We start from the raw sequence: 24,474 nt of genomic DNA, 5'->3' as shown, positions 1-24,474 counted from the left end.
CAGCCTCTCTCATTCATTTCAAACCGCAGACAGAGGCAGGCACTAAGCAGAGGAAATGTGTGTAATCCCAAATCCAATAGGGATGGTTGCTGTTGATCTGGCGCTCAAGGTGACCTCGAGCTATGGTAAGATGGTAGGAGTGGGAGAAGACTGTGTAATTTCCTCTCTGCTGCATGCTTGGGGGCATGAATTAGCATAGCTGAGATGTACTTATGTTTGTGTTGTGTGAGCCCATGTCTGGTAGATGGTATGCACAATGCAATTTGCCCAGCATATGAAACTGTTATTACACAACACAAGTGTCTCTTGAAACCCTCCCCAGAAACACAGTTTTTTTCCCAGTAGAGAGAAAGGAAGATAGTTTGTTAAAAAACATGATGTGTTACTGGAGTTTAAGCTACCTTTTCCGATTAAATATGCTTATATATGCTCTTTTTGAGCTAGTAGACCCAATTGACCCAATCAATAACTGTGTGCCAGGATAGGCTGATATCCTTTTAAACATCCTACCTCTTCCATGTCCATCTCATCTGGGTTCTTCAGGTTTTTGACAGATCCTGCCGTCCTCTTAAGTGGCACCACAACCACGTAGAAGGTCCTGGAAACAGAAGTGACAACAAACTTAATTGATTTTGTTTGATGTTCAGATAAAAATAGTCGTCACAATCTCTCAATACTTGGAAAAAGTTTAGTAAATTGTCTCAGAAATGTCTCCTAAACCATATTACATCTCAATCATCTCAAACTTTAACATATAATATAATATATACATATATATAGGCAGATCTTTCAGCAAGCGCCACTCACTTGACATCCTTGGTATCCACCGGAGGGAAGGACATGGTGAGCATGTTGTCGGGCTCAGCGTAGATGTCCAGCTTGGGTTTCTTGACCAGGATGAGCGGTGCGGTCTTGGCGACCACGCGGTGTCTCGGTCCTCCGTCCATGCTTTCTTGACAGGTCACCCTGAACTCGTAGGTGGTGTTGTGCTTCAGCCCAGTGACGAGAACCCGCATCTGTCTGGCATCCACGTCCATCTTTTGACGGTTGTACTCAATCTAGAGATAATAGATCGTCCAGAAATGTTGGATAGTTGGATGTATGATCACGGTAGTAGGCCGATACAGTGGGCAGGTGAAGATGTAAAGATAGGTAGGTAGGTAGGTTGTTAGAGGAGCACCCAATAAGGAAGTTCAATTTAAAATAAATGTAAACAGAGTATGCAATTAAATGCGCAAAATATGTAAAATATATACACACAATAGAATATAATAACTGTGCAATGTGTATAAGAACAGTACGAATAGAAACAGGTATTAATGCATGTGTATTGTGATGAGTACATGAGTTAGGTATTGGATATGTTGGAAATAAGAAGGATTAGGAGTTGAATTTATGCACTGAAATAACCAAATGCACTAAATATTGCAGAAATGTAAAATCAAATTCAAGCCAATGCAAATCAGTTTGAAATTTCAGAGAGGCATTTTCAGGAATGTTTGTTATATTTATAAGTAAGCTGTGTAAATGTGTGCGTTTGCCCTACATTAAACTCACCGTGCATTTGTACGGAGACCTGCTTTCAGAAAACTTCCAGGCAATGACGACCGTGGTTTTCGTTGCCCACTTGACTGTGAAATTCTTTGGAACATCTGTTGAGTTGAAGAGAAGAAAGAAACGAAAAAACAAAGACGGCGCGTCTTTAGTAAATCGGACTTGTGAAGGGACCAAGGAAAGAGAAACAAAAGAAGAAAATTCGGTTTAAAATAAAGCTGTTGTTCCTCTGCAACGTTCCTTTGGGTTGAAGAGTGAGCGTAACGGTGAGCTGCGATTGGTCGTGAGAAGGGCGACGCCATTGGTTAAGACACACAGCACGTAAGACTCATGGATGACAAACTCGTGGAGCACGAGGGTGTGCCCACTGGCGAGACACCATGGGGAGTGCCAACCCATCTCAACACTGTCTTTGAACTCGTGACCGCTTGAGGATGAACAACTGACCCCTGAGGTCGCGGCGCCAACTGTTCCTACACCTCCACTGAGTCCGGGTTGACACTGCCAATGTGCTGCCAGACGGGCAACGAGACAGACTCAAAACACGCATGCCAACAGTCCTTAGCAGTGCATCTGGGGGATGCCATGCCACAAACTGTCCCGCTAAGGGACAGGGGAAGGGGAAAAGGAGGAATTAGGAAAGGGTAAGGGGTGAGGAAGGGGAGGGGAATATCTCAAAAACAAACCAAAAACCTCAAATTAAATAAAGAACCAAAAACGTTTTCTGTCATCTTCTTAGAATAATTCAAACATACTCTTGGAGTGACTGCATTTCACTGAGGTCCTACCTTGATTGAACACTCGGGATGTGAGATGGCTTTAGCTGCGTGAGAGTGCTTGACAAAGGGCTGCAAGGATGACTGACGGGAGTGTCTGACCAAACAGCACTTACCTTGACATCCTAGGCTGCTCTCCTCCTTATCAAATGACTGACTATAACTGAGTGACTTTGTGTTACCTTGTTTCGGTTAGTGAAGTGAGTATCCCACGGCAAACTATTTTAATATCAATCGTTTCTCTTTCTTGAGGAGAAGTGGAGGTGGTTGAAGGAAGGGGGGTGGTTCAGTTTTTGTGTGTTTTTTTTTTTTTTTTGGTGCCAATTTCCAACCCCCTGCCAAACCCGGGTTGGAGAAGAAATAGGCAAATCCTACCTGTTGGATCAAAGGCCACCGTCCGATACTGGATAGGTGGACTGTAGGGCCCTGGACCTACAATGGTGTGTGCACGTATTTTCACATCGTACGCCGAGTTCGGTTTGAGGCTGTTGAGAACATAGCTGGACTGGCTGGGTGGAAAGCGGAGCTCCTGCGGCGCTCCTCCTGCGCCGGTTTCCTTAAAGGCCAAAGTGTACTCTGTGATTACCCCGTTTCGCTCCGACAGCACGGGAGGAGACCAGGACAGCTGCACCGAGCAGCACGTCACGTTGGTACCCTCGTTGATTTGAGGGTATCCCCCTGGCGTCTTCTCGGGCACACTGAGTTCCACCACGGCCTCTTCCCCGAAGCCCCCCCTGCTCTTGGCCGAGACCCTAAAGAGGTAAGTGGCCCCCCGGTGAATGTTCCCCACGGAGTACTGGCGTTCTTGGGGGGCAAATTCCAGCGTGGCCAAAGGCGAGACGTCCTTCCGGCCAAACTGGAGCCGGTAACCCTGCAGGTCCATGCCGTCGGTGAGATCTGGAGGGTCCCAGCGAACCACAGCTGATGTTTCGGAGTCCTGTGCCACTGACAGGTAGGGAACACCAGGCACTGTACAAAGAAATAAAACACATCTTAGTGTCTGTTTTTTCCACTTATACAGAGATGAATATGTTGAAAGTAAGAGTGGCCTTGGAGTGCCTGAAAACGACTGCAGCAAATGAAAACAGATAACAGAATCCACACTTGAGTCATAGCTTGTTCTGGTGTTATCTGATGGATGGTTGAAATTAAAACAGGTTGAGTTGGATGGAAACGTTGAAGATCCTCAGAGCCACTAAATTCTTGAGTGATCGCTGTACCCATTACCCATTCATGATACATGTAAGCTCCAGCCAAAATTGGTACTGCAAAGCATCACTAAAACTTTAAGCAGAGAACAGTGGTTCTTTCAGCTGCTGGAGTCATCTCTTGTTGTAAAATGGATGATCTACACTTGAGGTCTAGACACCATTCTTCACAGTGGCCCAGTTTTGCTGCTCTTATGGATGACAAACGTCTCGTCTTAACTCTACTTTTAAGGCCTCATCCTTGTGATGGAGGCTGGAGCGGTTATGGGAAGCCTTCAGTTCTCAAGTTGCTGTCAAAGCTTTGTGAGAGATGAGTGTTGCTGATTTACACTTGAGCCCCATCGCTCTGTAGATAGTTTTCATCTTTCACTCGCTTATCTACGTCCCCCTTTTTCTTCTTCTCAGAAATACAAGAGTGTGGCAGGACAGACGGCTGTCACATGCAACTGAGAATACAATCGCATACGTGCACACTGTAAATGATGTACTCGTAACCGGGGTTATATTCTGTAACCTCAATTCACAGATGGTCCCTGAACGGCTCATTTCTATGCAACTGTGCAAAGGGAAGCCACGAGTCTGGGAGGTAAAAAACTATTCGGGAGTGTTTTAAACTTGCATTTTTTCTAACGGCCAGCAGGAGCGACTTGAAGACTTCTTTACAAGTCTGATTGTAAAGAAGTCTTAAAGGAAATGACCCTTACTTAATAGACTTTTGACCTCGGTTAACATCGTAAACACGTTGTTCATGATGAAAAGTATAGTTCCATTTAATGTAAAATAAACTATAAAAAACATTTTTTTTTTGTTGGGCCGGCATCTAAGAAATACATCCATTTAAAAGAGGCCCAAGGTTACCCGAGGATCTTTCAGGAGGGAAAGAATATTATAGAAAATAACATTTTATTCAAGTGATATTATTTTTCGAAGCAACGGGACGCTATGAGTCGAGGAAAAAAGGAAGTGCATCTGAGAAATAATATTGAACAGAAAGTCTTAATACATATATTCTATTGATTTTTCTAAGTCTGTTTTTTGTGTGTGTTGTAGGACTTTTTGTTCTTCTTCAATCTCACTATTGAGGCTTCAGAAGAACACAACATTACACAAGTGTATGAAGGATACAAACAACACTGTTTATTTACCTTTATCAATATAATTGCATGCCGTCTTTTTGGTATTGTAATAATTTCTGTATATTTCAGATTCGAAAGGCTCGCCAACTGGGTCGGCAAACTGGGTCGGCAGCAAATTGGTTGGTCCTGGCAGTGAGAGCATGAATTAAAACCGTTGAATAACCCAAATACAATTTGAATGTGTCACATAAATGTAATAATTATCTTAATTGCAGCCACAATTATGGATACAATCGCCTTCTTCATTACTATACATCCACTGTTTGTTTAGCGTTACTGCACATGCATTCATACTTCATCTATTTCAGCTTTCTCACAATTTTTATCTTTTTATGTGCTTATGTGTACCTTCTTTTTGCATAATAGGCACATGCATGTGTTGTGTGTGATGGTATACAGAAGGCTCTCGCACACCATTCCACCTGCATCCATCCAGCAGTATTTGGCTTTTTGCCTCGTATGGATTTAAAAGTCATTTGGAAGAAACATTAGTCTGAGGCAAACATTGTGCAATTGTCCCACTGCACGTATGTGTGTGTCTGTGTTAATGCACCTACATATAATGTATGTTCCTGCGGGCAAGATGCAAGTCATAATGTGCCTGTACTACACAAACACACACACACACACACACACACACAACGCAATCCACTCAACACGGTCCACTCCCATTGCTCGTATTGTTCATTTCCGTTCTGCTAATGGGCTTCTTTCTGGGGTCTGTTGCTAGAGGAAGACGGGGGCTGGTGGGTGGATGGTGGCCAGTCGGCTGAGTCTTTGCCGGTAATGGAAAGGCGTGGGGTGGGTGGGGTGGGTGGGGTGGAGGTGGGTGGGGGGGGGGTTGGGTGAGACAAATGCTCCTAATACTCTCTGGCTACATACTGTAGCTCAGCTTGGTGTCATTTAAAAGCCCACTCTGCCTTCATGTTCACTGCTAATCAAGGAAATAGAATCAGAGATAATGATCCTGTGTGTGTGTGTGTGTGTGTGTGTGTGTGTGTGTGTGTGTGTGTGTCAGTTTTCCATTCTGAATTTCTTCTAACCTCAACGGGCTCCCCAAATGCATCCATTACGACCTTCTTTGCAGCCCTGAAACTATTTTTATTTGTTCATTTAACGGTGCACACAGCGGAGAAGGATGGCGGGTACTGAGCCAGTAGATTGGTGTGAAGAGGAGGGTGGCGTTGTTCATCGTGTGCACGGCGTATTTGTTTAAGCTTGTGTGTGTGTGTGTGTGTGAGAGAGAGAGAGAGTGTGCTGCTACAGGTGATGAGAAAGATAGCCAGGGCATGGTGAAGGGGTGAAACATGAGTGGATGTGGATGATAAATGTGACTGGGGACAAGGAGCAATCTGCTGAAAATAGGGCCCGATATGGATATGACGGGGGCAGAGTGTGTGTGTGTGTGTGTGTGTGTGTGTGTGTGTGTGTGTGTGTGTGTGTGTGTGTACCTGGGTGATTCTGGGGTTCTTGGACACTTTGATTGTCCCTCTGCTCAGAGTTCATCTCTCTCTCCGCTCGCACACTGCCCAATCCCCCTTTTTCATTTCCTAACCTCCTCCCCCACCGCCTCCATCCCTCTCTCCCTCTCTCCATCCCTCTCTCTCTCTCTCTCTACGTCCATTTCAGGGTCGACCCCGGTTCAATCCCTCCTCGTGGGCCTCCCGACACGTTTCCCATCAAGCCGCAGAATTAACAGCCGGCTGTTGGCGCTCACTCCGCCTGATTGAGAAAGCGGCGGTCAGGTTTCCTTTTTCATTTCCTGCCCTCTCTTTTGCACACTAACAGCAAAATATATGTTCCGAAAAAAAACAATACATATTGCTTGCATGCAAATGCCGCGGTGCACATATCTTTGGATTATCTGACACCTGAAATGTAAGCTTCTGCGCTTTGAGTGGCACTCCTCTACGATAGAAAATAAATCTCCCATTGATTAACCTGCGGCTGCAGCCAGCCTGAAGAGGATGAACATGTTGAAGGACATGTGGGTGCAAAGGGTCTTTTTTAACCTTGAAGGTCATGACAAATCCATCACTCTTCTGTCATCATTTCCCTCTGCTTTTAATTCAGTCTGCTTATTGAAGGAGTGTATCCGTGTGCACGGGTCAAAGGTTCACGGAGAGGATTAATTGGTCGGGTAGGAAATGCCACCAAGCCAAATTTGCAATACATTTCACATGAGCCAGTTGAAGTGCCATTTAGGAAGCAAGGAAGGATGCGAGAAAAAGGGAGGAAGAGACCGGGCAATTACATTAATGACTTCTGACCGGACAACATGAACAATCCGGATGTTACTGAACATGCAATGAGCGGCTCAGGGCTGATGTTTCAAGCCAGCTGTCTGCAGTGAGTATTGGAAAAAGTATGCACATCCTTTTAAACACACACCCATTGCAACCTTAAGCATCCTTTCACAGGATGCAAGACTCTAAATGAAGTGCTGTGAGGTTAGGGGACGGCTGTTTGCAAGCTGTCAAGATTGAAAGCACTGGATACACTAATAATATCTTCAATAATATCTTCAGCGCCGGTCGAACCACCATGTAAAATGTATAATGCAAACCACTTTAAAATAATTACAAAGAGCAGAAATACAACTTTTAAAATGACAACCATGATCCTTTGCACTGTGCAGAAGACTAAGGTGACCAACATAATACTGCAGACTACATGTAGAATGGTTTAAGTTTGATTGGCTAGAACTTTATTAATATATTATAGAGGACAAGGTGTATTTTCCGCTTGAGCCCGAGCAAGAAAACAAGATAAAACAGGACGGTTATTGATCGCTGCTCCTTTCAGCCCAGTGAAAAACTGCACAATGTGCAGATGGGGCGGCGGAGTAACATTTTCAAACACAAACATTTTAATATATTGTCAATACGAACTCCCTTTGGTCGCCTCTGAAATGCCGTCTCACACATTGGCCGCGCTGAAGTTTGTTTCCCGAAGCAAAAGCACGGAACGTATGAATCACGAAAAGCCGCTTTTCAAACCCGGCTTTCATTCAACAAACAAAGACAGGATGAATGTTGTTTGTGTGTGACCCACACATAGGTGCACACTTCTACTTTTGTATCCTCCAAAAAGATCCCAAAGAGATTCTTTTGGAAGCTTTGTGAGGCAAGAAACTACCAGAAAGGCATGTTACAATGTCTGGGAGACTTTTAAGTGGCTCTCAAACCGGCTCTATTTGTCATGATGTTCTATATTGATGTCACTTTTTGGGCCTTTATGTTTTTCTTAAAAATAACATCAGTCTGATGTCATAGTTTCTGGGGACGGTTGCTCACTCTAAGTGCTGTAAAAACAAAAAGATTCTGAAAGTCGTTGCATAAGTTATGGGTGTTTGTGTGTATGCTAAAATAGCAAAAGCATTCATGTAATATAATTTGCGTCACACTTTTGAAGCGTTCCGATATCACACATGTACTATAGCTGGGTTAATAAACTAATGTACCTTGTTAAATTATGACAAACAGTACATATTTATTGTGTGTAGCACCAGTTATGCATTCAAATTAATGTCAGTTGTGAATTCAGCTAAAGTGAATTAAAAGAAGTCCAAAGAAGCGCTTGTTGACTGGCACACTGTCTGACATGAGAAAGGTCTTTAATAATAGGATCCCATTAAATGATTGTGTAACATTTGTTCGTGCTTCTGTTTAAAAACAACACCCCAAATAAATGAGGAAACTTTCTGTTGGTGCCTGAAGCCCGTCTCCTTCTTTCTGAGGAAGTATTCACCGGGCTTCTTCCTCACGTCCCTGGTGCTTTGTGTTTAAGTGTCTCTGGAGCTTCAATGGTTTTAGCGCCTCATTTGATAGGATTAAACCGCATTCAACACACTGTGCATTGCCAGCCAGTTATGAATCCACATTTAATGTATTCTGGGTCATTTTTCCTTACCACACGCTTTTGAGCTTTTTTGCTGGCATAGGGTCGTCTCCCACTTCACTGTTTTTATTTTCAAATACACATCCGTTTTGTTATACCGCATTCGGGGGAATTTTACCTCGCCGACGTTGAATTCACAGAACGAGGAAGTGCCGACGTCAGATGTCGCACGAGCAGCAGCCTGGCAGCCCACAAATTACTCTAAGAAATGTGGCTTCTCTCTCTCTCTCCCTCCCTCTCTCTCTCGTAAGGTCGGAAAAACGTTTTATTTTGAAAAAAGACCGGATACATTCGTCGACGAACCTCTCGACACACGTTACGTGATAGTTACCCCAAAAATGAACCTTAAAAGTCTGTTTCAACTTGGTGTTCTGGATTAAAATCAAGGCAGAGCATCCTTGAGATCACCAAAAAAAAGCTCTGGAAACCCTGCCTCCATTTTCAACATCCTGTCTTTGTGAAGCGGACTGGACATGAAGGTGTAATTTACAGAGTTAACAACATAAACACACATCGAGTGAGGTTTTCTCCCATCACACGGCTCACACTAATTCTGCGTAATGGTGAGTTGAATCTTTAAGCACTTTATGATTGCTTCATGCCGGTCCTATCATTTTATGAGTGCATTTTATATGTATGACGTCGTATTTACCGTCCACACCGTGAACGCCGGTCCGTGGCAATATCGTCCGTGGAAATATCGGCCGGTCCGTGGCGCAAATAAGGTTGTGGACCGCTGATATACAGTACATGTTTTATCGTTTATAATGCAATTATGTGTGTGTAATCTTCCCAGATTTGCCACTGAAGATCCCGATCGATTGACGTTGGCGACAAAAGGAAAGGTGGCGCTTCTCCAAAACATTACATATATATACATACATACATACATACATACATACATACATACATACATACATACATATATACACACCGTGTGCTGCCCCTTGACCCTGCTTATGCTGATCCCACTAGATGTTGCTCCGGTTGAGAATAGTTACACTAAGTCATCGTCGCGTCGATCAGAACAAGAAGGACAAACACTTCATCCCCGAAAACGGCTTCTACCCCTCACCCCTTCCTGTTTTCATTTATCTTGGCCCCCGGCATAAAGCCTTTTTTTTTATTTTTTTTTTACACTTGAATAACACAAAGGAAAGGCTTTCCCTGTGAGGCACATACAGAGTGTGCTAGACGGGCACATCAGTCAGCCGGCCCTGACAGGAGGATGGAGAGTGTCAGCACTCACTCACGCCTGTTTGGCAGCGTCACACTCCCTGACACCTGTAACACACACACCTGTCAGGATCTGGGGCATTTGCCTGTGTTTGTGTGTGTGTTGGGTTGTGAGAATGCACCGTGTGTGTGTGGATCCATTTTGTTTCATGATTTTGCCAGAGTACGGGTCTGCATGAAATGTACTTGTGAGATCGCCAGGTGCTCATGAGTATGCAAGAGTGACTATGTAAATAGGTAAGCGTGTGTGTGTAAGTGTGTGTACACACATGTAGGAGTGCAGTTATGTACATCTTGGCTCTCTGGAGCCCCCCGAAGCTGACTGACACAGATGCTCACACGAAAGGACGGTCCAATCTTGGCTCGATGCCCTAAGTCGTCACGAGGAAGGCGTTCACAGCCGCCGGCTGCTTCACAGGCTCGGATCATGTTCCTGGTAACGGCTACTGCAAACAGGCTCGAGCGGCCCGGGGAAACGTGCGTGCTCGCTGGTGGTAACGATGGAAAAAAAAGCTGAAGAAGACCAGGCTTTGTAGTGTGCAGGCATTAGCCTCCAGTGTTTTATCCTTAAAGCTCAACCAACGACTCAACAGGGGTTTTTCAAGCTGTCATAATCTGTCGGAAAAATCCACCACGTACCTCATATCGCGGCCTTGATCTCTAAAAATCTGTGGATAGCCTTTTGAACATGATTCAAATCATAAATACTGCCCTGGTAGAAGCAAACATCAACTCAACGGGCCGAACTGTTCTGGAATCGAGATTTATTTTGACTCAAAACACAAACTTCTCAAACAAAAAGTCTGAACATAACACATTTCATAAGGACGCCTGATGCGCTTAAATAACTCTCAAACATTCCCATTATTTACATCTGCTTTTCCAAATCTTTCAAGTCGGTTTGGCTCAATAAAGGCAGCATAATGTGGCTGTAAATAAGGATTCCTTCAATGTTAATCAAAGGCAGCGATGGAGGTGTAGCAGTAGCAGCTGGATGGGAGTGACGAGGAACCCCTGAGCAAAGTACCATTTAGCCACATGCTAATCAAACTATATGCTATACCTTCAGTGCTGCATAAACATATAGAATTGCTCCTCGGACTGACCTGCCCCTTTGGTCACCACCAGTTTGGGTTTGCTCCGGGCTCCATCCCCCTTGGTGGTGTACGCTGCCACCGTGATGGAGTAAGTGGTGTCTGGCTTGAGTCCTCCAATGACCATTTCCTATGGGAGACAGGGAAGAGATGGACAGGAAAATGTCAAAATGTGTCTTTGAATTTTTTATGATTTGACCCCCTTTCAAGCAGCTCAAACTGCTCCCGGTCCTCAAGGTTCACATGGCATGCATTAAATGTAATGTTTTCCCCTGTGTAGTGGGAGGTCGTTCCATTAAGTTAATTGTTAGAGTTGCCAAGGTGGAGGAGGGACATTAAGGATGTAAATGGAGAGTAGCGCCCTCATTCCTTCAGCAATATTCCAATCGACAACTTAACTTTGTGATAAATGCATGCTGAATACATCCTGCCCCATTCACTGGCAGTTTTTAGCTCGGCCATTACGTTTCCTTGACTCCTCTTCAAAGGGAGGCTTCCGATCAATTCTAATGAATCTTTCAGGGAGCGGGTTTGAACGAATGCAGAATGGGGATTTTAACAGGCTGGTTGGCAGAGGGATGGGGGAGGTCAATAAAGGTAAATGAGCGATAAGTACTTGTCTAGTACTTGAGATGGTCTTCACGTAATGCAGATGGACCGGCTTTTATTTTGGGGTTCAAAATAAGTGTGCAAATTGTTGGGAAAAATATATATAAATCTGCAGTTGGGTTACGCTAATGCTAACAGTAACGCTAACCTCATAGGGGATGTGACGAGGAGTCTGCAGTTTCAAGGGTCATACATGTCCGCTATGTGAACTACTGCCCAAATATTTTTAATAAAACAGATACAACAATACAAAAAAAGGTTTAAGCACGCACAAAATCCAAAAATAAACACACATACACGTCACCAGAGCACAAGACAAAACACAGCACGACACACGTAGCATTAGCATTCCAGGCAGAAGGGCAGTGGATGTTGCATCAGCCTCGTTTTGTTGAAGCTCGCCGGCAATAGAAGTTTGTCCTTTTTTCTTTAGCGGCACAGTCTGGAGGTTGGATGGCCTCAGACAGCTGAGGTGAAACTTCTGAGCCACTTTGTGATCCAAACTTATTAAATAAAGATTGGAAGGGTTGTGTGTAGACTGACGCCAACCAGGTTGATGCAATACCCACTCGTTACACCCTTTCAGCTACAAAAAAGCACTCAGGCGAGACTTCATACTCACATATTCAGCTGTATCGTCCGTTTCCCACTAACCCCCCCGCCAAAGAGGAGAGTGCAGGAGAAAGAGAGAGCAATATATATATATTTTAAAGAAAGAGAGAGAAAAGAAAGGCAAGAAATAGGACTGTGAGAGATGGGCGGCATGAGAGGGTTGGGAGCAGAAATAGGCCGCTGGTTTTGTAAGGTCAGGGAAGAGAGAAGCTGTTTGAAGGTTGTGTTATGAGGAGCAGCTGGAAGTGAGCAGCTGATCGTTGTGTGTCTGCTTGTGTGGCCTGGATGTGTTTGACTATACGACTGTGCAGCTCACAATAAGCTCAGTACTGCTGCACATCATTGGCAGCTACAGCCTGTGATGATATCAAGATGCACTGTCGCTTTTCAGGGTTTAATGATGATAATCGTCGTTAAATATGCAATTCAAAATATATGTTTGCCAGGCATTCTTTGTCGACTGCCGGTTGCGTGCATTGCTCGGATGTTTTAATGTTATTTAAGCTGTATTCTACTCCACTGAATTTGTGGTCAGCTAAATACCAAAATGTCAACGTGACGCTGCTGGCGTTTCGCCTGAATGGACGCTTCATTAATGTGGAAAGAAATAATTGATTTTTAAAATCATTAATTCACAAAATATGTAGAATGTGCATGCGACCATTCGTTTCAGTGTTGTTTGCTTTATTGCTTCAAGGCTATAATTTCCATTTGGATGATTGCTACTGTGCACAAAAGTCTCCTTTCGACAGGATTTCTCCAACAAGTTTTGTAAAAAGAAAAAAAAAGCCATCAAGCAGGCTTCCATTACAATTCCAGCTGTCAGCGAAGGCTAATTTTTGGTGAAATGTTTTCATGGCAATTTTACTTCGCCCCCCCCCCCCGAAGGCACAGAATACTATAATCAGCATTTTCTTAGAGTCTTTGCATTTTGATACGAGCACACAATCAGACATTTCATGGCAGATGTTGCTGTAAAGACGGGGTCTAGACATTCCTCATAAAAGCCGGAGAGGCAGCGGAGGGAGGACAAGACGAGTGAAGCCTTGATTACAGTTCTTGTTGTGAGCTGAGGGGAAAAGAATATTATCGCAATATGAAATGAAATCCAAGGGGGGAAGAGCACCCACATCGCTCCCCATATTCGGGCAATATGTGCAAAGCCACAACTGTGAGATCGAAGTACACAATTTGCAGTCTGACAGGAAGAGAAAAAGTTGGGAAAAGTTTCTTTCAAATGTCCACTGACGATATAAACGTGGATCACCTGCGTGGCTTTAATCTTCTTTATTGTCTATTTGCATCGCGATTAAAAATGAGACTCAAAGGCCGACCGGTGCAGGATCTGCACGGACGGTACCGTCATGCTTTCAGGTGGTATGAGATGCTCCTACCTGGGCGTCGGCCAGCATGACGTCCTTGATGAGGGGCAGGCCCCGCGACTCGCCGTTCTCCACCCGCACATAGTGCACCTGGTAGCCGCGGATCTGACCGTGCTGCCGGCCGGGCGTCAGCGAGCGCCACATCACCTTCAGCGCCGTGGAGTTGAGCACCTCCACCTCCACTCGCCTCGGAGGAGCCCCGGGAACTGCGGTTTGGTCGCAGGACCACAAAAAACAAAAAAAAAAACTCAAATCAGAATAGTTTGGTCGGATGTATTTTTGAGATGTTCCTTATTAACAAGTGCGATGAAAAATCGGCACTGTATCTCAGTGAAATTGCTCCACATCCTTCAGACTATATTCCTCAGAGCAATGGAGGATTATTAATAAGCCCCCTGACACACACATGCACACACACACACTACTCATATATACTCATACTAATATGGGCAAGCGTCTGAATAAAAACAATCACAGAAAACACCCCAGTGTCAGTCTCCACAGTATCACATCCAGCACACTGACACCACTTTCTCCTGTCTCCACCTCTTCAGTGTGTGTGTGTGTGTGTGTCTGCTGTGTGTGTCTGCCATCAGCGGGAAGCTCTCCGTCATAATGACAGCCCTTTATGGAAGGCCTTGCTTCTGGGCCTTTTGGTGTGCCAGCGACCGGCCCTTCCTGAGATGGATGTGCCATTAATGCAACTCTTCTACTCAAACAGCTTCCATTTACTCGTCCACAAACACTTCAAATCCTCCGCCGCCCCCTTAAATCACAACCCCGTTTCCCCCCTTCCACCTCCTCCAGGATCATGCACCAATCTTGTTTATTACCAAAATCTTCTCTACCTTTTAGCGCCGGCTGCTATTTCTTTACCTGGCACTTCTCTGTCACACGTTGTTATTGTAATGACACCGGCAAACGCGTTACAGCTCCCTGATACCGGTGTCTGTTAAAACGGGCACGGAGTCACTTTAAGCTCGTCTGTACTGTTGCTCTCGTTGCACATCAGTGTCAGGAAAAAAAAAAAAGCTTAAAATGCTGTGATAATGGATGTGAAATGGATCGTGGAGAATAGAAACCAATGTCAGCCATTTGTCAACGACTCAGAGATGCTGTGGGGTGCCAACATCTTTATTATGCATTTTATAGTTCAACTACTTTTCTGACTTGTCATTTATTTTGTGCCACCCAACTTCGCTGTGTCTCGATGTACTTGTTTTGTTCTTTTGAGCTTTAAATGCGTTTAGTATCTTCGCTTTTCTGTCTTTTCGTGGTTCACAGTGGTCGCACATGTGGAGAAAAATGTATTAAATGACTAGCGGTTTAGTTTTTTACATCCTCAAATGATGTTTTACAGTAAGAGGATTTGAATTTTAACCTCAGGGGAAACAAACCTGCTTGTTTAACCGTCGCCACCCGCATCCTTTTAAAGGCCGACAGATAGAGGCCGAGCATGGGATGTGGCAGCCGTTATGAATTACATTTGGTTAGTTATGCTTAAAAAGCAAAACACACCTCATTTCCCAAGTGTGTTATCTCCTCAGAGTGTTTTCCTTTCATGTGGTTTAGTTGTAGTTGGCCAACATTGATTATTTGGAAAACCGAGAGTCTAAAGCACTGACCGAGCGCCGATCTCACTAAAAACAATACCTTCATGTCAACAAGTAAAGTCTGCACACACTCGAGCTGCTCGTACCGTCCTCGTCCGTGCGGCAGACCAGGGGCTCGCTCTCGGGGCCCGGCCCGGCCCCGGTGGAGGCGGACACGGTGATGCGGTACTGGGTCCACTTGTCCAGGCGCTGCAGCAGCACCCGCTCTTCGTCGGCGGGGACCGCGGGCTCCTCCACGGGCTCGCCGTCGTCGGCGCCGCCCTCCGACGGGCCCGCCGCCTGGTAGCGCACCCTATAGCCCACCAGGACGCCGTTCTGACTCAGCGCAGGCGGGGGCCGCCAACTTACCAGCAGGGCGGTGGAGCTGGTGCTGCTGCACTTAATGTCTTGAGGGGGGGCGGAGGGCTCTGGTGAGGCGGAGAGGACAGGAAGGGAGGGGGAGGGGGGGAGGGCGAGGAGGATGGGGGAGGAGGGAGGGGGGAGGGAGGAGGGAGGGGTGGAAAACAAAAAAAAAATAAAAAAGATGGGAGAGATAAAGAAAATGATAAAAAGGATAAAACAAACATTTGAAAAACAAAACAATGCAAAACAAAGACTGAGGCAAAAATATGTTTTAAATAAAAATCATCAAGCAAACGGACAATGGCACAAGCTTTTGTAATAATGAATTCAGATTGCTCTCCTGCGCTGGACAAAGCAAAAACACATTGGTTCAAGGTATTTTTTCTGCTCGAGCCGTGACGTATTACTGCTCCGGAGGAAATTGACTCAGCAGAACTACTTTTTTAAGATTATTTTTACCCAAAATGCAGCCCTGCCTTCCAACAGTTTGTTAGTCCGGCAATGTAGGACAACACACTGACTCATGTCATCTGTGTTTCTGCCTGTACTCAATATTGTGATTGTTTCATGGTGCATTCCCATTGCACATTTTATTTCTTAAGCTTTAGTCCTTAAAAAGGTCAATAAACACGAGCTATGTTCTCTTACGTGTACGCTCGCAGGAAGGTGGTCTAGTCTGTCCTTTTTTTAATTTGTGACAGTATAAAAGCTTTTCAGCACACAGGCTGTTATTTGTGTCTGAAGTGTTCTTCCAAAACATATTAAAACCTACACATCTGTGAACTTTATAAATCAAATTCAATGCCTCTCGCTTCTAATCTGAGCCCGGCTCTTACACAGTTTGTGCTCGTCCAGAGCGAGTGCTGTGCAGCGAGCGATAACACGCCGCACTTCTCATCCAGAGTTTGGTATTATACGGATAAAAGGACATGTATGAAAATATTTCTATCCACGTCGGGTTTCCTCTATCCGACTGTTTTTTTTTTTTGTGAGGATATATTCCCCTCCATCTCGGTGTGACAAACCCAATTCATTATTACATTTGTGTCTGTTATGTAAGGTAAAAATAGCACAATAATCCCAAAAAAAACCATGAAATACCATCACAAATGAAGGCATTCCACACCCAGCGAATTAGGAAATCAACTCAAAAGAAACTCATAAAAACAAGGAGCATGTTCTCATGCCAAAACAAAGGCTGAAGGAATAAATGATGAACTGAAAGAGGGCACCGGGAAATGAATTCCTCAACAGTTAAGGTTCAAAATAACAAATCATAAAGAAAAGAAAGCAAAATACTCAGCATGAACTGAAAATAGAACATGTAACTTCCAAAAAAAAAAAACCAACAACAAACAAACCAAAAAACAAATCACAAGCATTGTTTGCATCATACGTACCTGACGTCCACAAACACTACATTGTTAAGACTTTCTTACCACCAGCACCTGACCGGCAGAGCCAGTGAACAGCAACTCTTTCCCTCTCAGGAAGCAGGACGCAACGCCCCAAGTGCTGACATCCATCCCGGTTTGCAAATGAGTAAATAAAAGCTTTGATTTCGACTCATTGAGAGTTCATTTTGGGGTTGTTGAGAGGGAGAGAGTTGGCTCGGTGCTGTTTCATACTCGTGTATCTTCGGGCCGGAGGGTCCAGGAGACAGCGAGAGGGGAAGCCGACGGGGGGGAAACTCACTCCCAAGATATTCTGTTCAGCCGCACTTGGCAGCGAACACTGACAACCATCCGCATTTTATTTTTAATTTATCTCAAACAAATCCCATTTCATAGCCCCGCGCCTGCGTTTCTTGGAAAGCTTCCTGTCATTTCCAGAACGCCAAGACACAAGAATAGCACAGAAGCAAGGTGGGAAAGCTTGTTTTACTAAACTCATAAAAGTTTAATGACAACGTCCTGACTGCAGCGTCTCTTCGGGTGGATTTCTTTGAAACTAACAACGGGGTTTCTGACTAGAAGAAAGGTCTCCTCCCAGCGAAGAGCCAATGTTCCAGCACACAACAAATAGGGCAGGACCTCAGCCACAGTTCCCAAACCCTCCTCTGTGTCCAATGGGCTTATTTACTTACGGTCTTACTGGATTTTTGAGCCTTTCAGCTTCTTTCCTCCTCTCGTATTGTATTTGGAAAACTCTCCACGTCAAGAATGATTGCTCAGTTCTCAATCTTTGTGGTGCGGGGAAAAAGGCTGTGAATCTTGACAGCGGCCCGGCTATCGCGGCGCGCAGGCATCCTCACGCCCGATAACGGTTTAAGACGGGCAGAGGCCCGGCTTTAATAAAGTGCATATCCCATGAAGGCCAATGCCGGGATTATGGATAGAAGAACTACAACCACAAAAGAAGAAACTCAGCTAATGCCTTACTTGAGTTTCTTTTGAAGCTTCGCCTGAAAGAGTTTCCCTAAATGCTACGTGACAAATAATTAGTCATGTCTGCATTCACGTTCACCTCTTTGACTTCTGGAGTTAGCTGTGATATGAAGAGCTGGCGGCCACCGGGCTACCTTCAGATGAACCTGCTTTCAGTTCGACATCCTAAGTGGACATAAATACATAAATAGCACGCGCTGCTAACAGTTTAGCCACACAGGCCATTACTCAGTGTCTGATGTCCATTCTTGAAAATGGCCCAGCTTTGCCAATGCTTCTGCTATCAGCGCATAAGCACATGTCCGCACTTTAATTGTATTTTCATTAGAAGCCTCGAATGACATGATGTTCGTATTTGGAGATCATTATGGAATTAATCCCCCCAGTGCCAAATGGCCGCGCTGTGTGGCTCACACAGATATTCCAATATATCTAAAACCTCCTGCAATTACAGTAAGTGTGTGTGTGTGTGTGTGTGTGTGTGTGTGTGTGTAGAGAGAGAGAGAGAGAGAAAGAGAGGGGGAGGGCTAAACTGCTTGTTTGGCTAAATACAGAGGATTTAAAAATCTGCCACTTTAATTTGAGAGATAGCACTTGACTAGCTACTGGCAGGTTCTAGGTATAATCTAAATGTGTAACAAAGCCCGACAATCCAGGGGCCCGGCTCGTAGCTTATCGCCGAGCATGAAATGAATTCTGACGCTATGAAATGGGATTCGTATCTGCCGCTCCGGGGCCTCGCGGTCCATGTCGGGTCCTCCAGTGAAGCCGGGTGAACGGCTGAAAGAACAGCGGGAGCCCTGCCGGCTCTCGGCTCTCGGCTCTCGGCTCGTGGACCCGAATCCGGCCGCGTCTGAACGGTCTCACGAGAAATCGCCGCCCGGACGCCGACGGCTACGGCAGCATTACCCAAGAGGCCTTGCTTCTGAATGAGGGCTACAGCTGCCGGCTCGGTCTCGTGAATGCATTTCAGACCGCTGTCGTATTGAACAACAGACGCCAATCAAATGATTGTGCTGCTCTTTGTTTTGGAGTCGTTTGGCGTCAGTCGCCGCATTTGTATATTTTTATTTTTTTTGCAGTGCTTTTTCACGAGTTCTTGGCAGAGTAGTCCCCATGACAAGAGCCCCTGGTAGTGCTGTTAGGACTGAGCATGAACTTCAACAATCTGTACACATCTTGTCCCAGAACATATGGACAATAAACGAGGGACTCGTGTTGTCCGTCTTTCTTTTTCAGCGGAGTAGAGTTTCAGTCTGCCTGACACTGGTTTGGGACCAGATCCAGGTTGAAGTGGGTTTGTAGGGCTGTGAGGACAACATGGCACTCACAGAAGTCCATGAAACAAACATATAACCCTGTGCAGCTAATACTGGTAAATAAGGTGTGTGAGATTAAATTATATTCTGCATATGTGAAGGGCTCATTGATGCTTGTGTGTCTGTGTGTGTGACACTTCCTCAGTGAACTCTACTGCCCTTAAACTTGTTCCAATTGTGTGTCTCTGCATTGTGTGTTCATGTGTGGCCTGTGTGCTCTTTTCCAAACGATTATAGTGTCTTTGTCACATTCGCCACACTGTGAGGGCTCTTCAAACATAAAACATGTCGTTTTAATATTGAACCGTCTCACGTGTGAAGAATTCTTGCACTAAATCTATGTTGGCGTTCCAGAAAAGCGCTGCAGAAAACAGCTGTTAAAGGAATTAATATGTGATGGCAGACTGAATCCCTAAACCGCTCAATCACTTACCTTCAAGGATCCAGAAAATCAAGTTATTTATTGTGAAGTGGAACATCTTTTGCTTTGTCTGACTCAGTACGTGGCGTTCTGACCTCAGCAGAGGGAAACCAACGGATAAAAGCCTAAAAACATAACCGTCTGAGAAAAACAATGAGGCCTGAAGTGAAACCATAGAAGGAGAATAGATAGAACAAGATGTTTAAACTTTACCAAAGAGGACTTGATACTCTTGTCATGGAAATGAGCTCGTATGTGGGACACGATATTTATGAAGTTGATTACTAATCCGAACACAAATTGACGCTAATTTCCAGGACAGGAGTGTCACATGTCTGTGGTGGGCAGGCAGATGCACAGTTTTCTTTTCTATACACTGTAATTCAATTGAAACGAGCCACCAGTTCCACTTATTCTCTTAGTGTTGTGCGTCTGCTCTGCCTGTTGTTGTTGTTGTTGTTGTTCTCGTGGCTGAAGCGGCCTTGGGTTCATGCAAGAACCCGACGGAAAGATGACAATAGCAGCAAGCTACTGTTTGGAGTGATGTCAAAACCAATATTATTTTGGATAACCCAGTAAGAAATCGAAATTAAAAAAACAATACAAAAAAAATAACTTTGTTTTCAAAAGACTCAACGTAAAAGGAGGAGGACACAAAGTGAGCAAGGAGACGTCAAGCCATTCCAAGGAGAGCCTTTTGTTCAGTTGCACAGGGTAACAAGTAGCACAGGGAGAAACAGCTGAAACCGGATGAAGGACGAGAAAGAGAGGAGCGTCTCCGACCCGATCAGGATGCAGGTTACCGGTCGAGTACGAATGCAGAAAAGGAAAAACAGAGGTAAGAAAAAAACACGAGCACACACCGACAGGTGAAGATGTGCACAGACGACGCAGAGACGCCACGACAGCAATGAGGGGGCGAATGAACATCCATTATTATTCATGCTGGTCAAAGGCGGACGATGCAGTGGCATGTTTAGCGCCCCCGGTGGGGGGGAGTGAGTATTGCATGCAGCTGGCGCTCTCCTCGGTGACTGTGCATCGTCACCCAGCGGTACCCAAAAGAACTGTGAAGTGGTTGTTTCCAAAGCCCCCACAGCCCAGTTGTGGGGGAACATCCAACAAGTTGCACTGGTAGAAACAGAAAATGTGTTAAAAAGAGGTCGACTCCCACCGCCATGGCTTCCCTATGTCCCAGTAAAGGTCCTCTGCTCGGTTAAAGATGGACACTCTGGCAATGAGCATTAATGTATTAAATGTGGACGCATCATTGTTAATCTTTGTGTGCTGTGTAAACCTAAAAGACATGAATTTCATGCTCTGCCATCACAACGGTTGGATATTTGATTGGATAAGCTGTGTGTGTTTTATATCTCTACAGCTTGCACGACTGAGTGTATAAATACATATATAACTCTTGTTATTTTTAGCTGGCTGGTTTAAATAATTCACTTGTGTTTTTGTCATCTGTACAATAGTCACTGCAGAACTGATGTACTGGAATACATTCAGCTAGTATATGTACGTAGTATATGTGTACTCAAAGGTTTTTTTTGTCCTTTAAAGACTAAACTCAACCCCTAAACTCCTCGTCCCCGATCTGAACACCGATCATATGAGAGCCGTGGCGGTCGCAGAGGAAAGATGACATTTTTTGTGTCTCTGTCGCGTGGAAGAAAGTGCACTTGCTGTTGAAAAGAAGGAAAAGCAAATATAAACAAAAGTGAAAGGGAAATAAGTAACCGCCACAATTGTCAGTGGAAGCAGACTTGACTTGTTTGAAACTCATGCATATCTGGCGCCGGAGGCCATTTATGGAATTAATTTGAAAATGAAAGGGGTGACTTTAGCCATTTGTAGCTTAATTTCAACCATAACTTGCCACAAAATGAACCTTTTGTTATGTAAATGGCACTTAACGTAAGGTTGAAGATACCATAATCATTTTGTTGCATTGAGGTTGAACAAAATCAAGGTCAAGGTCTTCACAAGAATTAAACAAAACACATTAGTTAAGAGTCAGTTTGTGATGGAGTTCACCGTTTCTGTATCAGCTTTGAACCCCGACAGAGAAAAACAGCCACGGTTCAAAGTGGAAGAAACAGTCGACAAGTTCACAAGCGGCAGTAGAAAGAAGCACAACATCTCATCAGAACATCGTTTAACTGCTTTACTGGAGGAAATCTGTCTGTTAACCAACGCACAGAGAGAAAGAAGACTGAATGAAGGGCTACATACTGGCTTGCAAGGTCTTGTGTGATATGTCATTGGTGAAGGCTCCGATGCCTTTGCTGGAGATGGCCGCCAGAGAGAAGCGGTACTCTGTGTGCGGCCGCAGGTTCTCCACAACATACGACGACGCGGGTCCGAATGTTTTCTTCATCTATCGACGGAGAGGCATTGTTACTCACAAGTGAGATTCAAAGTGAAATTGTACGTTGGAAGGAGATGGCGTCCAACCTCTCGGTGCGGGAGGCACTGAACTCTGAAACGTTAAAAAAAAAAAAGTCTCACCTGGGTGCCGAAACTGCCTTCCATGTAGCGCAGTTCATAGTTTATGATTCCCTCCTTGTCGTAGGCGGCTTCCCAGGTCAGCTCGATGCTGGTGTCAGAAACAGCACCGACCTGAAACTTGGACGGTTGACCTGGAACTGAAGAACATGGCGACGGTCATTGTGGAAGGAAATGCATGCAGAAACATGTGAAGAAATGAATACAATACACGCGACAAGGGTCCTTAAAGTACTTTTTCTGTTGATTAAATAGCACATTGTTCTATCAACACACTGACATGAGTCGATACTAGTGAAGTGCAGAAGTGTGCGAGCTAATGGCGAGCGGCTCCACCTCCTCGCTTTCGCGTGGTGGGGTGAGTTTGCTCCGCTCCCTGAAGCATATGGACAGTTTTCAGATTTGTGTGTCTTGATCAAAATGCGGCTGTTGTGTCTTTTCTGTCTGCCGCGATCAAACAGACTTTTGTCATCGTTTGCAGAGGCCGCAGATGTGTGGGTGAAGCCCTCACAGCGGGGGGGGAAACTTTTCTCCTTGCCAAGCAGGCACAGGCTGTCTAAAGTTTCATACAAAATGTGCTGCTGGTGCACAAAAAAAAAAGAGCTGAAGATGTTCTTCATTGGCTGTCAAAGTATTTTCCTTCAGCAGAAAGCTGGAGAACAGATGTAGCTTTCACTATTTTCTGTCTCACTTAGTTTACGCTGAACAACTTGGTTTGAACTCTGCATAGATCCCTCAGAAAAGAGTATTTGAGAGTTTTAACACAAAATCGGATGTATTATCTTTACCTCCTTGCAGTACTTTGACATGGATGGGCTCGGAGAAGGGTCCATCGCCCACAGAGGTGAACGCCAGGACTTTGATTGTGTAGGTCTCTTGAGGGACCAGGCTCTGGATGGTGGTGATGATGCTGTCCTGGACGTTGTGGATCTGCCAGAGGCTCATGGGCTGGGAATCGTCCATGGTGTAATAGACACGGTAGCCCTTGATCTGCCCGTTGGGCTCCTCGGGCTCCTCCCATCGCACCATCATGGTGTTTTGGGATATGATCTGGGCCTGGATGTTTCGCGGTGGACTGGCAGGGGCCTGCTCACCGGTCCGGGTTTCCACCGGCTCGCTGGGGGGACCCTGGCCGATCGTGTTGACGGCCGAGACCCGGATCTCATACTCCGTGTTGGGGTAGAGGCCTCCGATGCTGTAGCGCGTGGTGGTGATGTCGTCCACCGTCTCGTACTTGCTGTCCGGGGACTTGGCCCTGTACTGGATTATATAGTAAGTCACCGGGTCCGGGTTGCCCGAGTCCCAAGTGATGGTCACGCTGGTGGCGGTGGTTTCAGTCACCACGGGGGTACCTGGAGGCTTAGGGAGAGCTGCGACGGTGAGAGGGGAGACAGAAAGGTATCATGACGGCGCCTTAGCAAAGACATTCGCATCAGAAAAGGAGAACTTCTGAATTCCTTCATCGTGCCGTAAGGACGCTTGTTTTAAATACACTTCTTCACAGGTAAATCTCTTACATTTGACGGTGATCTGCGCCACGGCTTCGATGATGCCGAGGCTGCTCATGGCCACGCAGGTGTAGTTGGCCGACTCGCGGACGCTGCTCAGCTCGAGAACGTTCCTGCCCACCGGCATCTCGTCCTCGGGCGTCAGATCCTCCGAGTTCAGCATCCACTTGACGTACGGCATGGGCGACCCCACCGCCACGCACGTAATGTTCACGCTGCCGCCAGGCATAATTTCCTGACTCGTTGGCGGGATGGAGAAGCGAGGAGGCACCCGCCGGACTGGGAGGAAGGCATGAGGGAGGAGAGAGGATGACAAAAGAGGGCAAGGGAGTCAAAAAAAAAGAGAAAGAGAGAGAGGTAACAGGAGAGGCCGATGAAAATGGACCCTTCTCAAGGAAATACTTAACACAAAAAAAGGTTCAACATGGTACATGTGAACTGAAACACAAAATAAAAGAAGTAGACTTTTTCAAAACATAAAGAAAATACAAATAATGAGAAGGAACTAAACTAACAGAACTGCTTCAACAACAAAGTAGATTAACAGTAAAGCAACGATTCATAGCAACAAGGTTCCATTGACCAATATTTGACCCATCACAGCACAATTAAAGACACAAAAATCTATTACGAGTTTCTCATCTTTGGAGCTGAACCGCTGACATACGTGCACCTATGCGGCAGAACCTGGTCACACGGTGTGAAGGTGTGTAAGGTAAAGGCCATGTGATAATGCTATCACATCCACCATGGCAACCTGGAACTTCCTGTCCTCTCAGGCACACATGCCAAACAGGAAGTAGGCCATTACGGGCTTCTCCCACAGCACAGGAAGTATAGGGTTACTGGGCTATTGACCATCTCTA

At 45.3% G+C, this 24,474-nt stretch overlaps 1 protein-coding gene across 13 annotated transcripts in view; it reads right to left on the bottom strand.

Annotated features, from left to right (window-relative positions):
* ptprsa (protein tyrosine phosphatase receptor type Sa) overlaps positions 1-24,474 on the bottom strand; it is a 210,153-nt gene that overhangs the window by 35,972 nt on the left and 149,707 nt on the right. For 7 of the 13 annotated variants that reach the window (XM_068590029.1, XM_068590028.1, XM_068590034.1 and 4 more), the window contains 12 exons: positions 23,618-23,887; positions 22,889-23,470; positions 22,104-22,240; positions 21,828-21,972; positions 15,207-15,527; positions 13,520-13,713; positions 12,136-12,162; positions 10,917-11,034; positions 2,706-3,299; positions 1,558-1,652; positions 808-1,058; positions 511-598 (listed from right to left, as the gene is read on the bottom strand). In XM_068590029.1, coding sequence (XP_068446130.1) covers positions 511-598; positions 808-1,058; positions 1,558-1,652; positions 2,706-3,299; positions 10,917-11,034; positions 12,136-12,162; positions 13,520-13,713; positions 15,207-15,527; positions 21,828-21,972; positions 22,104-22,240; positions 22,889-23,470; positions 23,618-23,887 — 2,822 coding nt within the window. The remainder of the gene's footprint in view (positions 1-510; positions 599-807; positions 1,059-1,557; positions 1,653-2,705; positions 3,300-10,916; positions 11,035-12,135; positions 12,163-13,519; positions 13,714-15,206; positions 15,528-21,827; positions 21,973-22,103; positions 22,241-22,888; positions 23,471-23,617; positions 23,888-24,474) is intronic. The other 6 variants (XM_068590032.1, XM_068590038.1, XM_068590033.1 and 3 more) reach the window with 2 other exon arrangements.

Source organism: Clinocottus analis, unplaced genomic scaffold (genome assembly GCF_023055335.1).
Source record: "Clinocottus analis isolate CAN_PGR_092001 unplaced genomic scaffold, fCliAna1.0.p SCAF_23, whole genome shotgun sequence".
In the NCBI taxonomy this organism is placed as follows: domain Eukaryota; kingdom Metazoa; phylum Chordata; class Actinopteri; order Perciformes; family Cottidae; genus Clinocottus; species Clinocottus analis.
The sequence above is the reverse complement of the archived record's forward strand: the minus strand, read 5'-3'. Positions and strand labels throughout refer to the sequence as shown.